The sequence below is a fragment of the Barbus barbus genome (assembly GCF_936440315.1).
Source record: "Barbus barbus genome assembly, chromosome: 3".
NCBI lineage: Eukaryota > Metazoa > Chordata > Actinopteri > Cypriniformes > Cyprinidae > Barbus > Barbus barbus.
This window is the reverse complement of record NC_136731.1, coordinates 34,028,400-34,051,343: the sequence shown is the minus strand read 5'-3', so window position 1 is coordinate 34,051,343 and position 22,944 is coordinate 34,028,400. Positions and strand designations below refer to the sequence as shown.

General features: G+C 36.3%; 1 protein-coding gene across 1 annotated transcript; it reads right to left on the bottom strand.

The window, feature by feature from the left end:
• Positions 1-4,344: 4,344 nt before the first annotated feature.
• LOC306847709 (protein kinase C and casein kinase substrate in neurons protein 1-like) lies at positions 4,345-22,702 on the bottom strand. The gene is made up of 10 exons (XM_079381831.1): positions 22,263-22,702; positions 16,288-16,355; positions 12,128-12,284; positions 10,802-11,037; positions 10,438-10,593; positions 9,471-9,646; positions 9,239-9,359; positions 8,236-8,309; positions 6,377-6,456; positions 4,345-5,703 (listed from the first exon to the last, which is right to left on the bottom strand). The coding sequence occupies exons 2-10, from the start codon at positions 16,345-16,347 to the stop codon at positions 5,594-5,596; spliced, it is 1,170 nt and encodes a 389-aa protein (XP_079237957.1). The 5' UTR covers positions 16,348-16,355; positions 22,263-22,702; the 3' UTR covers positions 4,345-5,593.
• Between the last annotated feature and the right edge of the window lie 242 nt (positions 22,703-22,944).

Genomic DNA, 22,944 nt, shown 5'->3' with positions numbered 1-22,944 from the left:
CATGATGAGAAGATCTCTTAAAACGGCATGCTCAGTCCGTACGCGCGCGCACACGCATCCCGTTTAAAATATAATGACCGTATTTAAGCAGCGGCTTCTGTCTGTCGGTGCGAGGGTGAATGTGTCACTGGTGGGTGAAGTAGGCTAAAACACATGGGTCGGAGGTTTGTAATCTAACAATGAAAAGCAGAGAAAAACAATGCTAGTTGCTACTGACTAGTGACTATACGATTGTGCATAAGCGAAGCTTGTAGCGAATAAAAGCAGGATTCAAATAAACTTGGCATTATCGACCAGATTAATTTATCACGTAGAAATATGGCTAAAGATAATTCAATATTTGACACAGGGTTTGCTGCTTTAGGCCTAAAATTCCACTTTTGTTTATCTACAAAAGCAGTTTTCTTTTTCAGTCTATTCTAATAATTTGGCATATTTTTCTTGATTGTGTTTATACATTCCAGTGTTGGTTTACTTACCTTTGTACACAAACAAACATTATGATACTGGGCTGCCATATAAAATCTAGGTCTCGAAGCAAAGCCGATGGGTCGAGACCCATTTGTGTTTGATGTCAGGGCTTATGGGTTTAGCAGTAACAGACCATCAGTTATCAAAGCTAATTGCTTCATAAATCACCAGCGCCCTCTGCTGGCTCACACCACCTCTTACGCGACAGCAGCAGGCCTTGCTATGTATTATTTCTAGATTAGTTACATAACAATTACCCACTCGAAATGATAAATAGAGCACATCAGCATTGTAAGATAATCAGCTTATGAGAACATGCTGGCAGGCAAATTATGAAATTTGAGAGGTGCTTGGTGTCCGTTGAAAATAATATCGATCTATAAAAGCATGCACGACCAGCAGGGTTGAGTTTAGAATACAGTGTTCATCTTTATTCTCTTTGCTTAGACTGTGATTATTGCCATGTACTGCAGAAATAGTGTTGCTGTTCCATTTTGAGTGATGTTTAGTTCTCACTGAATAAATATTAGTCTTGTGACCTTCATGATCTGTGTGAGAATTTATGCAAAGAAATAAACACATCTATCTATCTATCTATCTATCTATCTATCTATCTATCTATCTATCTATCTATCTATCTATCTATCTATCTATCTATCTATCACTATGATTTTAATATTTGACATGGCCTTACTCAGTTGATATTAAAGATATCACGGTTACGTTTTCACCGAATGTTAAAGAAAAGAAAATCACAAAAAAAGAAAAAAAAAAAAAAAAACCTAGAAAAAAAAAGACTTTAGGTGGGTTTTCACATGACCCTGGCTGTGAAACCCCAGCAATATATATATATATAGGCTATATATATATGGCCCACAATTAACACTCGCCAAGCGCCAAATGCGAGTAAAAATCAGCGTTGTAGATGTAACAGTGTCAGTCGCCAGTTGGTGGGTAAAACTTTTACGAAATATAACAATGCAATGCAGTGAGAACAACGGCCAGTTTTTAAAGAGATTAAAAGCGAATGAAAGACAAGATCATCGTGATTATAGCTGTTCATAAGCAACAAGAGCGAATCAAATAATAGATACAAACGGGCTGATAGGGTCAGCTCAGTGTGATGGCCCGCTTGTACGCTTCTAATAACTTTTGCCCGAGGAAATATTACTGCTTCATTTCGGAAGATTAATTTTTTTATTCTTTATTCTTCATAACCCGAGAATGCGGCGACACATACCTGGGGTTACGCCGCAGAAACGGTGCAGTGAAGTAGTTCGGCTGAACACAGACGCAGCCGCTTTAGCGCACCAGCAGACGAAGACACACACAATTATGTCAAAATACGCGGTTTTGGAGAGTTACCTCGTAAACGTAGACTTAAATCAGTTATAAAGTCTTAAATGACCGTAAAGAGTTTGGAGAAAATAGGGTATGTGTCAGATCCGTGTCATGCGCATCAGGTTTTAAAGAGACAGTGCTGATTTTAAAGTGAAACCTGCTGAAGTCTGTTATTGATGTAAATTAAAAAGACAAAGAGAAACCACTTGACTACTCTAGTCGCTGATTAACTTTTGTAGCTGAATAAAGATTAATCTGTATATTTATGCATGTATAATTTATAGTTTATGTGAAGATTGTTTTAAAATCACTTCATATTTCAGAGCCTGTTAAATGTTAAAAATAATGGCTTACAATTATACTGTAATGTTGAATGGCTATAATTAATAGGTAAAATTGATGGAAAATGCATTTAATAGAGACACCAGTAGCAGTATTGGTATTGATGCTTCATTAATAATAGGCTACTTTGTAAAAAGATGCCATTAAAAATATATTTAAAATATACTACCTTTATGTTGTTTCTCCATTAATTTGGAGGTTCAATGTGAAATTACGACAATATAAATATGCGATTAATCATGATTAATTACAGAAAAACGTGATTACTTTTTTCAATTGATTGACAGACAGCACTAATGTTAACCTTTTATAGATTTTAAATTTCAATTTAATTTCTAATTTTATAGGTCCCCCAGAAAGAGATCAGGATGGCCCCCACCCCCTTGGCCCCCTTCAAATTTTCAGTTCGATAATCCGGCCCTCAAATGAAGCTAACTGAATAGCCCTGCTCTAATCCGTTAACATGGGTGCAGAAGGAAAAAAAACACACCACATACACACTGCAAACGGAGTATGTGTGAAACAAGTGTAACACAATGAACTGCTCCGTTTGCCAAAAACATACAAAGGACAAGAATCTCAACGTTTTTAGGACAAAAAAATATAAATCAATAAATACGTTTGTTGTTTTTTCTTGTAAGTAAAGTAAAGGACCAATATAAAAACATTGTAAATATGTTTAGTCGTTGTAGTTGTAATAAATGCCTGTTTTTGCAAAAAGAGTTTTCAAAAAAATTTGGCCCCTAAGTTATATCAGGTTACTGGCCATTGGTAGGTGTGGCAAAAAGTTAGTTTTAGGCCCTGTGTATATATATATATATATATACAGTATGTATATATATACACACACACACACATACACATATACACACACACACACATATATATGTATTATACTGTATATATATATATATATATATAAGGAAATATAAGGCATATTTTCCGCTTTCCTCAGAAACCCTATAGAAATGTACCTACCAGCTGGAGAACAACTTTAAAAAGCCTTTATTTGCCATTGTCAGAAGCCTTTTTTGTTCAAAATAACCCCAAAGCTGCTAGTGGATAAGTTTAAAACCATTGAGTGTCCTGTTTGGTGAAAGTACCCAAGTGTTGCCAGCACTGACCACATTGTTGTAAATGCTATATTAGGATAGTCAGTAGGGCAACAATTGTCCTGGCATCTGAGAGTAAAGAAATGTGGATAAAATGAACAGTTTCGGCACAATTTTTCCTTTTTATTCACTAGGCCTAATAAGTAGGCACCCTCCTCATCACAGTTTTCAGGTATGAATTCACTAGTTACTGTGTGATGCATGCAATGAAAGCAAGCACCTACATTTTTGCTTGGCAAACATTGTGCCTGTGAGAGTTTAAAAATTGTACCATTTTTTTGGACGAAATTGGTTGCATCGACCTACTCATAGCTTATCCCAGCTTTACTTAGCCTGAGCGCGATTATTTTCCCTGTGAGGAACTTTATGCAGACAGCCAGCAGTAATCAGCACATTTATGGGCTGTGCTTATTTTTGCAAAGGGGAAAGCTTAATGCTGCTCAAAACTGTGGGAAAGGAATTGACCCTAGGAAAATCAGGCTTAGAGTGGGAACATTTCTGACTCATGTACTCATGATGCACGAAAAGCATGTATGTGAGTGAGAATGTGTGTGACAACCACTGAGGGCAACACGCTGAATGATCTGACACTATTAAAAGATGTGCTGCGGGGTCCAGTGGAGCTGAAATCCTGAGATACGTGAGCAGGCTGACTCATATATGAGTCCACACACATAACTTAATATATATTAAACTGATCGAAAAGAGATGGTTTTGTAATGTTACAAAAGATTTCAAATTAATGCTATTCTTTCTTTTTTGTGATCAACTTTTTATAGTTTTTCAGTTTCAAATATAAAATAAATGCTATTATTTTAAACATTCTACTCATCATAGGATCTTGAATAGATGTAGTTTCCACCAAAATATCAAGCACAACGCTTCTCAACATTAATAGTGATAAGAATTTTTTTTTGAGCCGCATATCACCATACTGATTTCTGAAGGATCATGTGAACCTGAAGACTGGAGTAAAGATGCTCAAAATTCAGCTTTTCCATCACAAGAAGAAAATAAATGACATTTTATAATATATTAAAATAGAAAGCAGTTATTTTAAATTATTTTTATTGTATTTCTGATCATAAAAGACTTCTTTCAAATACAATAAAATACAACAAAAATATTTAAGATGTAAAAGTAATGGTGAATTGTAATAATATTTTACAATATTACTATTTTTACTGTATTTTTTGATCATATAAATGCAGCCTTGGTGAGCATAAGAGACTTCTTTCAAAAACATTTAAGAGTCTTTTTTTAGACAATTTTGTCCCCAAATTATAGCCGAGTATTACACCCACACCAACATTTATTTACAGCCCCATATATTTGCACCAGCATGTGGCCTCAGGACATGCACAGAATGAAATATGAACAGTACAAATAAAATGTGTCTATGTATAATAATGTGTATGTGCTTACTGATTTTTTTTTTTCCAAGATGATTAATAAGAACAAGACTCACAGTAATATGTATCCCTTTTAATACTGCTAGCATTCGCATTAGATTAGTTATGGTGCAGAAAACACTGCCCTGATCCAATGTAATTTACTCGCACTACAGCACAAACAAACACTGTGCTCATTTTAATACATTTTCTTTGGTTAGACTGACATCTTAAAACACAACAGAAATACACAAGAAGAGACCATAATGGGTCCCATGGCTATCACTTTAAAGTGGTGTTGATTAGTACTGCCTTTGTGTAACTAAAATTACTAAATGTAAGACAAGTGACATTTACAAGCAAGACCAAAGCGGATAAAATAGCATATTATCATACCTATTAACACCTTGCGTGAAATTCGCAACTGTAGATGACATCATAACAATCTGGCCCCTTTTACACAGGCATCAGATATAACGCAATTCTCATCAGAAGAAATATGTCACTGATAAAACGTAAATAAGCAGTGAAGTCTTTGGTGTGAGACGTACTTAAAATACTGTGTAGGTTCATGCAAGCATCAAGACAAGGCAGTTCATATTCTTTATATATATTAGAGGATCTCAGTACCTAATCATATTATAACGTATGAAAATCTTTGCTTATTTTTTGACTTAAAGCTACAATGTGACACACAATAAAATATAACATTACAATGTTCTCAAGTAAGATTGTGGTGAAGGAACTTTGGAAACATGTTCTCATTCTGATCCCAATTTAGCGCACTCAATTCAACTCTAAACCCATACCTGTGTGCCATCCGTTCACAGAAAACAAAGCAATCGTCAAGAAAAATGGCTGTGAAACAGGCTTAAACCTGGGCGCCTGTTGGCAATTACGGACCCCAGAGCTGGAGCTTGATGCTGTCCTGTGGTTTTATACCACCTCCACGTAGTTAGCAGGGTAAAGGCCCTCTTTCCCTCCATCCATCATGCCTCTGCACCAACCCTGATCATCCTCATCCTCGATCTTCAGAAACTCCTCACCTGAACACACACACAAACATAAAGCTTCAGAGGTGGCACACATACATCATACAGACACTGGACCACAAAAATGTGACCCTGGACCACAAAACCAGTCATAAGTGTAAATTTTTCGAAATTGAGATGTATGCATCATCTGAAAGCTGAATAAATATACTTTCCATTGATGTGTGGTTTGTTAGGATAGGACAATATTTGTCTGAGATACGACTATTTGAAAATCTGAGGGTACAAAAAATCTAAATATTGAGAAAATCGCCTTTAAATTTGTCCAAATGAAGTTCTTAGCGATGCATATTATTAATCAAAAATTAAGTTTGAATATATTTACTGTAGGAAATTTACAAAATATCTTCATGGAACATGATCTTTACTTAATGTCCTAATGATTTTTGGCATAAAAGAAAAATAGATCATTTTGAGCCGTACAGGTCCGGTTTCATAGACAGGGCTTAGCCTAAACCAGGATTAGGCCATAGTTCAATTAGGACATTTAAGTAATTTTTATAAATATGCTTTAGAAAAAAGCATTACAGGTGTGCATCTTACGACAAAACAAAGGCACTGACATGTTTTAAGATCAGTTATTGTATTGTTTCTTTCAGTTGAAACAGCTCAGATTTACATTTTAGTCTAGGACTAGGTTTAAGCCTTGTCTTAAAGGGCAGCTTACCTGCTTTGAAGGACAGTTCATCTGTCTCCTGTCCAACATAGTCATAGAGAGCTCTGACTCTCACTCCTCCAATCATTACACTGAGACGAGGAGGGAAAACAGACAGTCAATAAAATAAGCCCCTTCTTAAAGATGTTACTGACCACTCCTTACCTTAGCAACCATCATGATCCACTAAATCAGCAGACAAGCCTTTGCTCTTTTCTAATGCAAATCTTGCATGTGTGGATAGTTTAATCAAAACTTGTTGCCTTTTGTTGGATAATTACGGAAGCCCATTTTTGCCACATTAGGAAAGGAATCATGCTTTGGTTAATCATTAAGTAAGAGATAAAAGGTCAAAATTGTGACATACTAATTCATAAGACAGACACAATAAATCGAAATTATGACACTCGTAATTATGAGATTAAAAGTCATAATTAATACACAAGTCAAAATGATAACAACATAAAATAAAGTCCTAATTATAAACAAATCTTCAAATAATTATGAGTTTCCATCTAATAATTTCCACTATGCTAAATTTGAGTCTTTACTCATAATTATGATTTAGTATCTCATAATTTCATCTCGTTTGCCATTATTATGTGACTTTTTTGTCATAATTCTGATTAATCGAAGCATGTTTTTTCTTATGCTGCAAAAATAGGCTTCTATTGTAATACATCATAGAAACATAACTGTCTATTTGTTTATTTCTTAAATATAATTTTTTTAGAACCATATACCTTACAAAACTAATACTGTGAAACACTAAACCAAAAGAAGTATAGTAAAGGAAGTTTATGAGGATAATACAATTTAATGATCCATTTTTTCCACACCTGTCTAAAAAGGACACCAAATACTATAACATTTCAGACTATTACTGTCCTTGAATAGGTTTAAAAAGAATTTATCCAAAAATGACAAAATTTTGTTGTTAGCCAGAGCTCTTAGAATACACAGAGAAGATAAAAGCTGATTTATTCCCATTTTTAAATCTTCCTGAGAAGTCATGAAGTCTGTGGATTACAGTGTGTGTCACCTATCATTCTCAAATCATGCAGAAGCATGAAGAATGTACAGCATTTGTAAGAATTTGCTCCAAGGATGTCGATGTTACTAGCTTAGCATCATTTAATTTACATACATTTACATTTTCTTATAAAATTAGCATTTTTCTCAGGCTCCTATGTTTATCTTCAGTTATTTCACTTTAACGGCAATGAAAAGAACCTATCCATAACCATTAAAGTGAAATTACAGAATCTACACATAGGAGCCTGATAAAAATGCTCATTTTAGGAGACAATTTCAAACGACACTTAGAGGCTTTTGCATCTGAACTCTTCATATTGATTCAGATTATTGTACTGTATTGTTGATAGCAATTAAAGGGTTCACAGTACCATAGTGAATGTGTTGTAGAAACATTAGCAACTAGTGTAATGTTATCACTTGCAATGTCTTTTAAATGAAAGTTTTTTTATTCTTTTTCAGTTGACTGTTATCAGCATTTGCCTCAATTGTGATTCACAGTCTCCACATTCTTACTCACAATACTGCATATATTATTGATTTTTGTAAAGAAAAACAGCCAAACTGGTTTGCAATGCCACAATTCATTCCAGTATTGGATATACTGTCCAATCAATGTTTGCTGAAAATCACTGTTCAATCCCCAGCTCATCCCTTGTCAAGCTTGTCTGAGCAATATTAACCAAGGATACTGAGCTTTGCAGTGGGTCAATACACAGCAGCAAACAATAACAAGGCCTGAAGTTCAAAAAGGCCCAGTTTGGTTTGTAGTGAATAACAGTCAGGCAGCCTAGCGCTGTGAAGCCCTACAGCAAATATCACTGTAGTAAACTGACCTTCTCTCCATCACTACTGCTTTCTGCTCCACCTCCTTCTTTCCCTTTTTATGCTTCTTGTCTGGAGTCCACTCCTGAAATAGAAAAAGAGCGAGAGACGGAGTGAGTGAAGGAGTAAATGTGGGTTTTGGCACAAAAGAACGCAGTCTATTTGAAGCTGTGCCTCTGTGAGATACATAAATATCACAGATAACAACAAAGACGTCACTTTAACACCCTCAAGAATGCATTAACCTCAAAACTATACTTTAGTTTAAAACAAACCTTAGGCCTAAAGTGTTACAGTTTGTTTTTGCTACGGATATGACTGATATCAATGTGGCTTACTGCACATTTCTCATCACAGATAATTCACCTTATTTTTACTATACGACCGAGTGCAATCATTTGTAACTTGAATGTGTGAGGCTTCCGCACTAATGCCACTAATGCTGCGTGATCCTGCAAACTGATATTTGTTATCATATACAGTCATTTCAATCATCGTAATAAATTTATGCTTCTAGTTATTTACCTATAGCAGATAATAAATCAGAAGTCTCACACATTCACAGAAAATATTTTAATTCTGCATTTCATAATAAAATGGAAGGGTACAAGTAACACCGGTTGGCCTCTTTTAACAAACCAGCCAAAGCACTCCAACAACTGCATAGCAATACAATGGCAAACACCCCCACAACATCCTAACATTTTCTTTAGAAAATGTAAAAAGTAAGTTTTAGCTAATGCTTGTCAATTTAAATGTATTTGCAATATAAACCGCATGTGTTTGATGGTGGTGATGATGGCGCAGTGGTGATGGCGCAGTGGATAAGACACATGCCTTTGGTGTGAGAGACCTGGGCTCGAATCCACTGTGAGACACCAATGTGTCCCTGAGCAAGACACTTAACCCCTAGTTGCTCCAGAGGCGTGCGACCTCTGACATATATAGCAATTGTAAGTCGCTTTGGATAAAAGCGTCAGCTAAATGAATAAATGTAAATGTAAATGTATTTACCTGAAATTGAGGCCAGTCGGTGGGCATTCCTGGCCCATGTGAATTCTTCCACCAGCGCAAATCTTCCTGCTCGCTGATGGACATCAGAGTGTTATGGAGCTCATTGTACACGGCTTTTACGCTAACAGAGCGAGAGAGAGAGAACGAACTTGTATGATTGGCTCATTGTGAGTAATACTGAAATGGACAGAAACTGAGATTTGACCAGAACAGTATAACCCTTCCCACACACCTGTCATTGTTGGTGACATCCAAGTGTCTGTGGATGGACAGGAAAGCCTGTTTGAGGAAGCTTATCCTCTTCCTCTCCTCCTCTTGCGATTGGTCAAAGATCGACTCCATTTCCTCCATGTAGCGTGGAGCATAACGTGTCACTTCCTCAAGAACCTTCTCATAGCGAGCTCGCACCTGCAAACAGGAATTTGCAGCCAGTTAGTCAGATGTGTTATGTGTATTTGCCACTTCAGATTGAACTGGATTTCCAATGCAACTTCAAAACTATTTTTAAATTGTCCAAGCAGTTATTTTTCAAATAATAAAAACAATGATTAACTTTTTATACATAACTGTAAAAAATATATATTTCTATAATAAATTAATACAAATGCTGTTCTTTTGAATGTATTATTCATTACAAAATCCTGAACAAAAAAAAATTAAGCAACACTGTTTTCAACATTGATAATAATAAGACATTTTGCTTGAGCACCAAATCAGCATTGAATAAATTACATTTTAAAATATATTAAAATAGGAAACATTTATTTTAATGTGTAATAATATTTCATAATATAAATGTCTCTACTGTATTTTTACTCAAATAAAAAAAAAAAAAGGATCCCTGTAACAGGTTAGATTTCAAATATTTGTTAGATGACAAATACAATTTACACGTACAGTATTTGGGGTTACTAAATTGTTAAAATACAAGTACAGTCATCAGTTTTTTCCCCCTTGCAACTGAGTTGATTCTCCACATCCTCTCTTCTCTTTTCTGTTGCATGCTGTAGATTAAATTCTTGAGCATAATGTGTGCAATATATTGCATGATTTCACTGCATCGCTATTCAGCTTGTAAATGTAAACACAGTTTTTTCTGCTTCCTTTTCCTAACTCGGATGATAAAAGACCATTTGAAACTGTTATTTTCTTTTTATCTTTCTGTTTCTTTCAGACAGTCTCCCCCACATAGCACTCACTTTCTCTGTTTCCTGGTGAGCCAGTTCAGTCTCTTCCTGGATCTTCCTCTGTTTCTCGATGGCAATGTCAGGGTTGCCTTGGGCATGGGCCTCCCGCTCACGAGCCATGTGTTCCTTACGGCAAGATTTGTGAAACGCTGACTTAGCCTTCTCTAGCTGCCATAAAAAAAACACACATTCAGGTCAGATTCATGTAGGCCAGGGGTTAGTATTGCACACTCTATACATTCATTTTCAAAAATTAATTATTCAACAATTACCATATGTAAGCATTTATATAGAAACTTTTTTTTTGGTTTTGTCCCTACAATACTGTGTACAAATGAGTGAAATTTTAACCCCAGAACTGCAATGCTTGCATTACCTTCTTCAGTCTCTTGGCCCAGGGCTTCTGAGCACGCGAGAAACCAGTTTCAAAATCCTGGGACTCCTTGAAACCTCCAAATATCTTCTTATGGAAAGTCTCCTTCTGCCACGTCCGGATGCGATCTCCATCCTCTGACACCAGAGCACGACAGATGGAGGAGTGCAGCGAGGAGAGGCGGTCAGCAGAAGAGAGGAAGCACTGCCATGCTCGTAACAGAGAGCCATAGAGAGGACCTGGTCAAAGATGAAGACAAACATATTCATGAAAGAAATGCGAGGACCATTTAAGGTCACAAAAAGAAACTTCTTCATCAGACACTAAACTAAAGATCTCATATAAAACACAGGTCACAGCTCCATAACTATATGACATATGATTTAGTCTCTTATATTATGTTCGAAATAGCATACTACTCATACTAATCTTTCTTCAGTGTGTTGTCACATTTGCTAAAATGTGGTAAATATTGTAACCCACAATGCATTGCAAATTTGATTATTCATTTCCAGTGCGGTATATAAAATATCACTTTCTCCTTCATATTATTTACTTATTATTTGACCATTCTGAACTCATTCTTAGACCAAATCTGATCAAATAAAATTCTAAATAATATTTTTTATTCTTCAGATGAACAGCGTAGTAAAGTCACATGACAACATTATAGCATACGCTTAGGATAGTTCATTAATTAAATGTAAACATAACCTCAATAAAACAATTATTATTTACTGCATAACATTTTTAAATATAGCATACAGTAAACAGTAAGCAATATGCTTGCAAATTTGATTGAAAATGCAAAACAATCATATTAACTCTGAACTTGATGAATTAAAATAGTGAGGTCATGTCACAATCATTTAGCAAACTATTAGCATTATTGTAATGCTGTAAAGTAAACATAAAATATTTATAATTTACTATTATGCATACTGCTTTTAAATAACATGCTATATACAAAATACAGTAAGAAATACATTAGTATTATGTTAAAAAAATTAACATTTGATTGAAAATTCAAAATAATAATTGTATTATTATTATTGTTGTTTTAATCATAATAAAAGAATCAGTAAACTAATCATTGATTGTTCCTCAGCTTGTTTAATTAAATAACAATAAGGTCATGTTAAAATCATTTAGCATTTACTTAGAACTGTTGTAATGTTATAAAAAGACAACATAAGTAAACGTGGCAAATCATTGACATTTACTATTATGAATGCTAATTTTTATATAACATGCAGTCTACAGTACATATGGCACAGTAAGCAATACATTTTTTGTTCAGAACATCTTGATCAAAACTGCAGTACTCACTGGCATCCACTAGAGGTTTCCACTTGGTACTCCACTCACTAAGTTGCTGCGCATACTGTCTCTCGACCCTGGCCCTCTCCTGGAAACACGCCACTATATCATTACATGCTTGGAAGGCATCTTCGGTCCTCTTCACTGTCCGGTGGTGATTCCCTGGCTGAGACACAGACAGACAGAACATGGATATAACTGTAAGGTTAATTGTAAAATATCAAGGGAAAAGAAAATGAAAGACCTGGCGCTAAAGGTTTATAGGCTGTTTAAGAGGTCAAGAGTGAGGAATTTACTGTCAGACACAGGGAAGATGTCCCTCTCTCCTCTGAGGGACTGGCCTCATTTCTTTTCCAGAAGGGTCACTGGGTTTGTTTGATATGGATTGGACAAGTTATCAATATAGAGTAAGGTTCGTTTCTAATATAAACGCCTGAAGAAAACCAGAGCACAATTCAAACATTATTCCCCCAAAAGAAAGAAAAAAAGCCATCTGTGACTAGACGAGTACCAGCCGAGTCGAGAGAATTCAGGCCACAGTAAGTGGGGCATCAAATGGACAGCACAGTGAAAGGGGTTGATTAACTGCAATAACACGATAAATGAGAGAGAATGAAGGAGGAGGGCAAACATAATGACATTTCCAGAATGGGCGTCGTGTTTGCTGATGTGGAGCATGTTCTTCCATTTTATTAGCAGCTCCCCCACAATTTTATCAATTCATCTCTCTCTACATCTTCTTTCTGTGCTATTATTTGCTGGTTCTTTCTCTTTCTCTCTCTCTTAGCTGTGGTTTGCACCACGTATTTTCCCCAGTCTGAGAAAAAAGTAAAAACAGCTGAGGAATCTCAGCTCCGGCCAAGAGCGGTGCAGAGCAGCACCTGCCAACCAATCAGAGAATCACAGAAATCAAACAAATAACACGATCCCTGTCAAACAGAGTATAACATTCAGCTGGACTCAAAGCTGCACAATATTTAAACAGAACTGTTTTTACTGAACAGGCAAGCCTATTTAAAAATCAACTCTGGCTGAAACTTTCTGTATTTCATCACTGCAATCTACAGTCAGTGCTGTGGTTGACCAATCACTGCGTCTAGGATGAACACAAAAACCCTACAGCACTCAGTTCTGGTCAGCGGCCAGCCAATTACAAGGTAGGACATGCAACAAAACCCTTGCAGGCGATAACAGTGTTGTTGTTGTAAACTGACTGAACATCATTGGTCGGAGCATTTCACCCCAAACCGTAGCACTGGCCAAGCTCCAGATGGGATGGCAACTCAGCAAAAAGAGCTGAGTCTAAATAAAGAGCTGAGGAGAATCTTAAACAGCTTCATACGGCTCTCAAAGTGCTCTAAATGTCATTGATAATAACAAATCACCACAGAAAACTCCATAAATATTCATCAGATAAAACTCACCTACAGTGTTTATGTGGGATACTATTACATGCATATCCAATTACTGTAGAATTACTTTTCAGCCATACTTTTGTTAATGATCATTTAGTCACAAAAAAGTAGTAAAAACCCAAAAATAAATTCTTTATGGGACCAGCCACTGCCCCCACGAGAATGAATATAAATCTATTTAATAAACAGATTAAATAATATAGTAGTAATGAAATAGTAATGAAAATCCGGTTTCTTTTGGGTTTCCTAGGGGATAGAAAATAGCATTACTTCAAAATTAAGACAACAGTGGTGAAAAGAAAGTCTTCTTTCAGTATGATGCAGAAACAAGTGGGTGTTATGTGTGTAAGTAACATCAATTTGCCCCAAGGGGGCCGTTTCTGTAATAAGTATACTGTAAATCACTTTGGATAAAAGCAACTGCTAAATAACCGCTCGCTATTTACTTTCTTACTAAGTCTGAACATGAACATGACAGCTAAGAGCCCATATATATATACAGCATCGTTGCATAATTACCATTATTAGTATCATAAGGACCTATTAGACATATGTTAACTACTGCACTAATATAAAACAGAAATCTAAATGTTAAACTTTCGAAGCATGAGCAAATACACCTATTTTTTTATCCATAGGGTGTTTTAAGGTTAAAGCCTGCACCAGAGCGACCTCGCACTGAACGCTCTTTGTTTGCATGTGTCATTGTTTTCTAATAGAATAAATGAAACGGGACAAAGTTAATCTTGTCAAACTCTATATCATTCTGAGGGTCTAAGCCTCAAGCATCGACGACAGATCGCTGTTTTTCGATGGAAAGCTTATAAGGAATGAGTGGCACAAATTTGCTACATTTGTGTAAGCAGTACACATCCAAACACGCAGAGTAAAAAAGCCGTACGTACCTTTATCATTGTAATAACGAGCCACAAACGCGTCCACTGCTGAAATCCCAGTTTAGTTAGAGAGGTAAGGGTCCACAGAAAAACATCCCAGCGAGCACTTTTAGTCCAGCGAAACAATAACGTTGTAATAAGGATGAATATTCCTTTGTTTACGTTTCATTTCTTCAGAGAGTTATTGTTCGCGTCCGTTATGGAATAAATTACGCTCAAAAACAGCGTCTTGGTGGTAAAAAAACAAAACGATTTTGTAGAATACGGTCTTACAAACATAATGAGACCGTCTACGGAAAAAAAAGTCTCAGAAAAGCGGAATATAGATTATTTGAATTTGGCGCTCCCTCCTGCCGGCAGTGACGCTTCTGTGACGCACGCTGTCATCTGAGCGGGGCATAACTTAGCGATCTGCTTTATCCATAAAAAACTGTTTTTTTTTTCTTCTACATTTTTTATATGTGTGTGTGTGTATTGTGTGGGGAATGTGGCCGTGTCTGCATGATTATAATCTGTATGGACGCACATCAGCGTGTTTATTAGCGACTCTATGACGGCTATCATTGTGATTCATTGATCAGCTATTATTGATTATATGGCCCATCTGTTTGATTATAATCTGAATGGAAGCACATCAGCGTGTGTTTACTGACTCTATGACCATGTCTGGCAATATCACTTCACGTCTGGCAGTGATATTTATCATTGTAATAACGAATAACGAAGAATACTTCAGTATACATACTATATACAAAGCATTTTTTTCTATTTTTTTTCCTTTTTTATTACTCAAATAATTATTTTTGTATTTTTTAGTGCTCAAATAAATCTGTCTATTATTTTATAATTGAAAAACTATGCAGGAACATGTATAATGACTAAAATAGCTTGTATAATTCTGCAATCCATTTGGTGGTTATTTTTCCTCAAACAGGGGGGTGGGGGGACTATAAATAGTTTCAGAAAAAATATTGCAGGAATCTCATTTTTCATGGTATCTTCTTCAAATTTGAAATATGAACTGATGAGACACATGGCTTTCGATCCATTACTTTTCTGGATTGCTCCAGGACTTATTTCATGTATTTGTATATGAAATAAAAAAACATTCAGTGTGGAAAAATATTTTTCAAGGCACGTCAGTGTCTATAACTTTTTATCTTTTTGAGCATTATCAACTCTGGATGATAGATAGTAAAGCCCAGAGTCTCTTCTTTCCAAAGATACCTAATTTGTTTGTGTAAGCACACTTTGTCACAAACTGTTACCATTTTAATTCAGGTAGGTTATTTTCACCTGCGAGGCCCTAAATGGGGTTGAAGGTTAAAGTGTTAACACAGAAAGACTTCTGAACATGCCAAATATGAAAATACTACATGATTGCAACAGTCTAAAAAATACAACATTTATAAAGGTAGGCAAGGTTCTGCGTGATTCCCAGCAGCACTGGAGGGCAGAACAGCAAACCAATTAGGGAGCTGAGAGACTAAAGCTGAGCTAATTAAAATGGGTGGAGGCACAATGGATGAAATTTATAGACTGAGATTAAAGGTTAAAGAACCATAAAACATGCTGCAGTAATCTCAAAGAAGTAAAATAGACTTCACTCGAATATTAATCTTCATTTGGTTAATGTAGGGTGTTCAGAAGCTTTTGTGAAGTGTTCCACTTAATGTCCAAACAAATCTTGTCATCTGTTGTTGCTCCAACTGTTTTAGCTGTTAAAACTAAGTCAAGCCACATCATCCACATGCATTTCTTTCTGCTAACACATACGTAAAGCAGAAGTGGATGGTATTTTCTAGAGGTCCACCACCCTGTCTGAGTCACTGCTGTCCTTCCTCCCCCTCTCACTTACCATCCAGAAGCTCTGATTGTTGGCATCCTCAGGGCCCGTCTCTGCCGAGATTGTTGACATGATGGAGTCTGGAATAGAGATATGACAAACAACAATTACAGGTGCACTCATTTTCCTCATTAAAAACAGTTTTACAGAGAAACTAGGTAAGGGTACCTTTGAAAAATGTTTAAAATCATCTATATTCACATGAGATGACCACTGAAGTGTTTAGGGTGGGTCGTCTCGTGGAAGCTCCCATGTTGAGATCAGTAACCCCCTTTTACTGCATACTTTCATTTGTGGAATAAATTTATTCTTGCTGACTAATGTATATTGCATTTCTACAGTGGCATCGATAACCAAAAACATTTGTTTTTGTGTGATGCTGCATCCACACCACCACGTGTCAGTATAAGTCAAAAATGCCTGGTGTATCAAATAGTGCAACAAACAAAAAGTTACTGTAACGTCTTTAGAACAAAATTTCTAGTAGTTATTTTTCTTTGTTTAGCTGTGAGGAATTAGAGGTCAGTAGTTGGGCTAGTACTCTCCATTTGACATGCCAGAGGGACAAATGGCTGGAATTTATTTCTAACTTGTCTTAACAGGCAGACAATAGTCAGATATGTGTGACAGAGCTGAATCGCATACTGTGTCTAATAGCATGCTTGGAGGGCGTTGTGTTTTACAAGCTTTCTTCTATTTCAACTACAGTTTACGAACTGCGTCGGAAAGTGCATGGCTCCAACAAACAAGTTTAATGGTCTTGAAGTCTAGTTCTTGAAGAGAGGATAGTTATATACAAGGTTGTTTACAGAGGATCGAAGAGCTTTCTGGATGAAAAATGAGTTACTGACTAGTTAATGTGTGAAAAATGAAATGGCTCAAAGCAGATGCGAGTGTTGAAGTGGGTTATAGACAGACAGATAGTGCTTAATACTCTCCAGCGCCTTGATCCAGAGCGCTGGGCTTTGACATTTGAGCCATCCCAAAATAAACAGGGGGTGAAAGTTCACAACACCAACACATACTCAAACACACACAAATACACTAGTCCTCTTCTGAAACCACACATGTTGATGAGCTCTTTGACACATATGCTTGCAAACACAGGCACATGTGGCTAGCTGACATGCCCACACAGGCACATGTCTGGGCTGCTCTGAACACACACATGCAAGAAACACACGCAACAGACAGCACAACATGCCTGTGGCCATTTGTTTCTGTAAATGTAATAAACCACATTTTGTCACAAGACATGGAGAGAGAACAAGATGACAGAAGGGAAATGCATGAACAAGCTGTTATTTGTCTGTCTTTTCTACTCTCTCTCTCTCCCTCTCAGAGGATTCATGGACCTCTGTGCATTATCCCACATTTTCTCTTCCCACTGCAGGGGTCATGGGTATAGTAAATCACTCTATATTTGAACTTTAACCTCACTTCCTGTCCCCCTCTGTTCCTCTCCCTCCAGACAGTCTTGTGCTCTCAGAGAATATGAGCAGGGATGAACTTAAAGGGACAGCTCACCCAAAAATGAAAATTCTCTTTAATTTCTTATGCTCTTGTTCTTCTAATTCGGTTCGATTTTTTGTTTAAAGGGGTCATCGAATGCAAAATTCACTTTACAAGTTATTTGAACATAAACAAGAGCTGATAAAAATGTAAAAACTGTAACTTGAATGCAATGTAAGTCGCTTTGGATAAAAGCGTCTGCTAAATGCATAAATGTAAATGTAAACATTTGTTTATGTGATTAACCCATAATGATAAAAATCCACCCAGTGCTTTTTTTTTTTAATCCCTATTTTAAAATCCCCATTCTCAAATCAGGCTGTTCCGAGAGTCCTGTCAGAATGACGTATAGTTCTGCACAGGCCCCTCCCACGATAGTTGATTGACAAGACCGTTTTACCTTAGACCCGCCCTGAGTGAGCTGAGAGCTGTCTGCCTCCGGTGCAGGGGAAGACAAGAATGTCTCCGATTAAGCGGTTGAGGTGTTTTGTTGTTGGATGTAATAATGAATTAGGGCTGGGCGATATGGCCAAAAAAATGATCACAATGAAAAAAAAATGATCACAATCATTTTTTTCATACCAGGCGATATTGATAATTATCACGATAAATGTCAAGTCTTTATTTCTTTCAAGTTTAAAGCCAGAATTTTGCTCCATTTGCTAATTTTCCTTACCAAAATAAATATATAAATAGACAAATTAATTTCTTAGTTGCTGCATGTTCTAATGAGTGATATTGTTTCAAATCAAGAAACAGGTTTGGGTTGCCTGATAATATTAATAATAATATCCTTTTTTTTTGTCTCTTAGAAATGCACAATTGATAGTAGATTGAGTTAGGATGCAGAGGTATTTTTTTTTTTTTTCATTTTTAAAATCAGTAACATCTGTACAAATTGTACCAACCTCAGTTTTATATGATTAAATTTATTCTGACCAAGTTTTTTTTTTTTTTTTTTTTTTTTAATTAAGCTTATGATCTCCCGTAGTAGCATACATTTTAAATACCATGGTAAAAACACCTCAATACCATGGTAAAAATATAACTATATGGTTTTTAGGTAGCCTGTTTGTATGAAAAACAGTAGGCTAGTCTAAAAACATTCAATATAAATGCACACATACTATAGCTTAATCACAAATACATACTATAATTACATCCCATTACTCCTGTAATAAATTCAGTGTGAATATCCCACATTTCTGCCACAATACCATGGTGCAGTGAGTGTTACTAAAGTAAATCCATGGTAAATGATGGCGATGTGTAGATTGAAAAGCCTTCTGACTGTCTCGTTGCACACAGTGTTTCTCCTGTTCGGCTATAAACTAGTTTAAATCACATTTAAGAGTCATTTGTGTTCATCGCTGAATTCAAGCGCTTCACACTGGATCTCATAGTGCTGTTCAGTGCTCGCGTGACCGAGTAACCTCATCTGCTCTAGTGAGCTCTTCATATCGTTTTATCGAGGAAAATTATATCACGATAATTATCGTTATCGAATTATCGCCCAGCCCTAGATGAATATAGCAGTTGTCAGTTACTCCAGACATCTGATCTGCCTAAATGCGTTTATGTTCACGCAAATCATTTGTGATCCAGCTTCAGCTACAGAATAAGTGAGTATAATAGTGCATTCAAACCAGACGCGACTTGAGCGAATAAATCGCGCGTAGTTGGAGGCTTGAACATTTTGCGTTTACTAAGATGCATCGTACAGCTCCGGGTAACGTTATCCACATACAGCGACGATGATTTTGTTCTCCATTGTTTCGGATTTCTGCCTCTGCTGCCTACATCGTAATCACATCACTACTTGAGTAAGCTCCTGATTGGTTAACGCGGCGCGAATATCTGCCCAAATTCAGATTTTTCAACTCGTGCGAATCACGCGTTACGCGCGTCACATGCCTCAAAACGATCAATTCGCGAGAATCGCACCGCAGGATGTCTATTCACCTCTTTGCATTGACTTAACATGTAAATCACTCGTGCTTAACGCTTCATTCGCGTCTGGTGTAAACGCACCTTAAGGGTATTTTATGAATCTTTGCAAATCGCCTTTCCTAATAATGTGCTAGTTAGTAAGTTTCCCGGCTGAAGTTCACAGTCTGCTCGTCACTCCACAGAAGAGAGGGGTGGGGTCAGCAGAGCGCATTATCATTTAAAGCTACATGGACTAAAAAACAGCTTGCTGAAAACAGAGCTGATTTTGACAGGGTTAAAAAAGGTGTTGTTTTACACTACCATTGAGAAATTTTAAATAACTCATTCTATATTAATATTAACATGTACATATACATAAATAAAAATATAAACATATGGCATTTTACGTGAACACAGTAGTCAGTAGGCTAAGCATACATGACGCGCCATTCCCGCATCCACGCCCGCGACCGCTCACACCTCGTGTTTGTGGCTGAATGCAAATGATCATAATTGATGGACAGCTATGCCGTGTAAAAACATTAGCAATCCGGCACCGAGAAAGGAAAAAGGAAAAAATATGAAACCCGTGCATTACTTTCAGGTACATTCATAATCCTGTGAAACTTTTTTGGCTGTTGACGCTTTTTTAATGTCTAATACACCACCACCTACGCATCTAATATTCTCTAATATGTTCTCTTACGAAAATTAGCCATGGTTTTACTATGAATAAAACCACAAATTATGGTTCTTGTAGCCATGGTAACCACAAATTAACCATGGTTTTGTTACTTCAAATAACAGTATTAGGCTAAGATAATATTTTTTTTGTGGTTATAAAAACAGACCTAAGCCAACAACAGCCTTTAAAATGACTTAAAATGCATTATATAAAAACAATGAGGCAATAATGATTAGTTAATTAATAATTATATGGTTTCATTGAATACCACTGTTACAATACAAAAGGTAATACAAAGTAAACAATTTATGTACATTACATATTATTACAAATGCCTGTAAAGTGCGCCAAAGGCCTGGTAATTGCTGCTGTTACACTTACAGGATGATCAAATCCTTGTTTAATATTGACCAAACATTTAATTCAACTATCCACTTAATCTTTCATTTTTGGCCACCTTTTTGTGATAGATGACACATCCTCTATAATTTCTTCAACAAAAACATGTGAAAATCACAAACCTTACAAAAATGAACAATGGTTTTGTTAATGGGCACCCAGTTCTGCTTAGGGCACCCATTTGGCCAGCAGCGGCCCTGAGTATATTTGAAGTCTTCTGTAGCTATGTGTGAAAAACAGACTGACATGCATGTTATTTTAAGTTAGGTTTAGGCAGATGTAAATGCAGGTTTTTGGTCAACTGTAAGGAAGAGGCGGGGTTTATGTAGACTCAATGATTGGAGAAATTCTGCCATTTCACCAAAACATTTAGATATGACATTTTGATTAAAAATTATAAATAAATAATACATAAAAGTTCAACATCCATGGATTAATCATTTAATACAATGCGTTTAGAAAATAGATAGGGTGAATACTAACGGGGAAGATTTTCATTGAATAAATATTTAAATTTCAATCCGTTTTTCCCTCAAAACATGAATTCAAAAGACATATAGAAAAGATATTGCACAAGCCAATTTTCTATACTTTTATGATGCTCTTTTACGTCATTTTAGAAGATTAAATGATTTCCCCTGCATTCACAACTGCATGAAAAAAAAATCAACTACATTCATCAAAAGTTTTGCTGTTTTGTTCCAAAGAATACCGAAAGTTATGCGGGTTTGAAGCAACATGAGGGTGACTATGTGATAACAGTATTTTGATTTTTTTCCACTGTCACCTGTTTGCATTCAGTCTTTTGTGTGAGGTTAACCTAGCAGTCTCCAGGAGAGTTTAATCTTCATAATCCATCTCTGTTTAGTCTTCATAACCAAGAATAAAAACACAATTTTGTGTACAATTAAATAGAAGGATGAACACATCTGCTTGACTGAATTAAATGTTCACTACTTGAAGATTGAACTGTAGAGGTACTCTAAAACATCTAAGAAAAACACCATCTAGAATTACACATTATACAGAACTGCATTTTGGAAAGGACACAATATTTCATTCAAAATGGAGATCAAAAACTATTTGAAAGTTTTGAAAGGTCATGTAACTGTAGAGGAGGGAATGACCCATTTCTCTGAAAATATCGTCATGACGTTGCTGTGAATCTCTCTCTTCTCTCCTCTTATTTTCTCTTTTCTCCCCCTTTTCAAAGCCCCTCAAACCCCCATACCCCTCACCCACCCTGGCTCTCTTTTTCTCTCCTCCCCCTGTCCCCATTTTGAGTGTCACACATAACTCAACACACACCCACACACTGAAGAAATATATAGCAACTTATGAATCCATCAGACAGAAATAGTATATGAATTCTGCAGAACTCATTAATGCAATGTGACCTAACCTGACACAAACACATGAAAAGATGAAGTAGGATAGAGAAAAAAGGACACAACAGACTCACCTCTAACTTTTTCAGGGAAACTTTCCTTTTAGTTCACACTTTTTCTTTTCTGAAGTAACAGACCACCCCCTTTCTGCTGGCTTTTCCACTTCTATGACCACAATATGGTTATGGTGTGTTCTGGACACACTCTTTCTTCTCCTCTCTGTCTTTGACCCTCTGTCAGTGTTTAATGAGGTGGCTTCCTGTCACTTTCTTTCTCTCCTCTCCTCTCCTTTCCTCCCTCTCTCCAGATCCCCCTCTTTCCGAAGCAGCTGCGGGCGACCAGACTTTTCGCTCTGTGGATCATACTACATGACAACACTCCTCCCTCCCTCTCTCTCTCTTTCTCCCTCTCCCTCTCTCTCATTTAAACACAGAGTTGCTCCTCACAGTAAAGTGGTAATGAAATGGGTTCAGTCCAGACGATTAGTTTGGATGTGTTTCATTCAAGAATAAACCTACAAAGAGAGACACATAACTGTTGCACATTTTTTCACTTACCCCCCTAATTAAAGATTTCATGTTTCAGGTTAAAATAAGGTCTCATTTTGTTAACATTAGATATGTTATATATATTTTTTACAGCATTTATTAACCTTTGCTACTGTTACTTAAAAATCTTAATGTTCATGTCAATTCAGTGTGTTAACTAATACAAATTTCGATTTTAAGAATGTATTAGTAAATTTTGAGATTAACT

Bases quoted from the DNA above. Each gene is read 5' to 3' on its own strand.
- LOC306847709 (XM_079381831.1), bottom strand. From the start codon at position 16,347: ATGTCAACAATCTCGGCAGAGACGGGCCCTGAGGATGCCAACAATCAG. The intron at 12,285-16,287 runs GTAAGTGAGAGG...TCTGTGTCTCAG, and splicing joins ACAATCAGAGCTTCTGGATG to CCAGGGAATCACCACCGGAC. The intron at 6,457-8,235 runs GTCAGTTTACTA...TCCTCGTCTCAG, and splicing joins GCAGTAGTGATGGAGAGAAG to TGTAATGATTGGAGGAGTGA.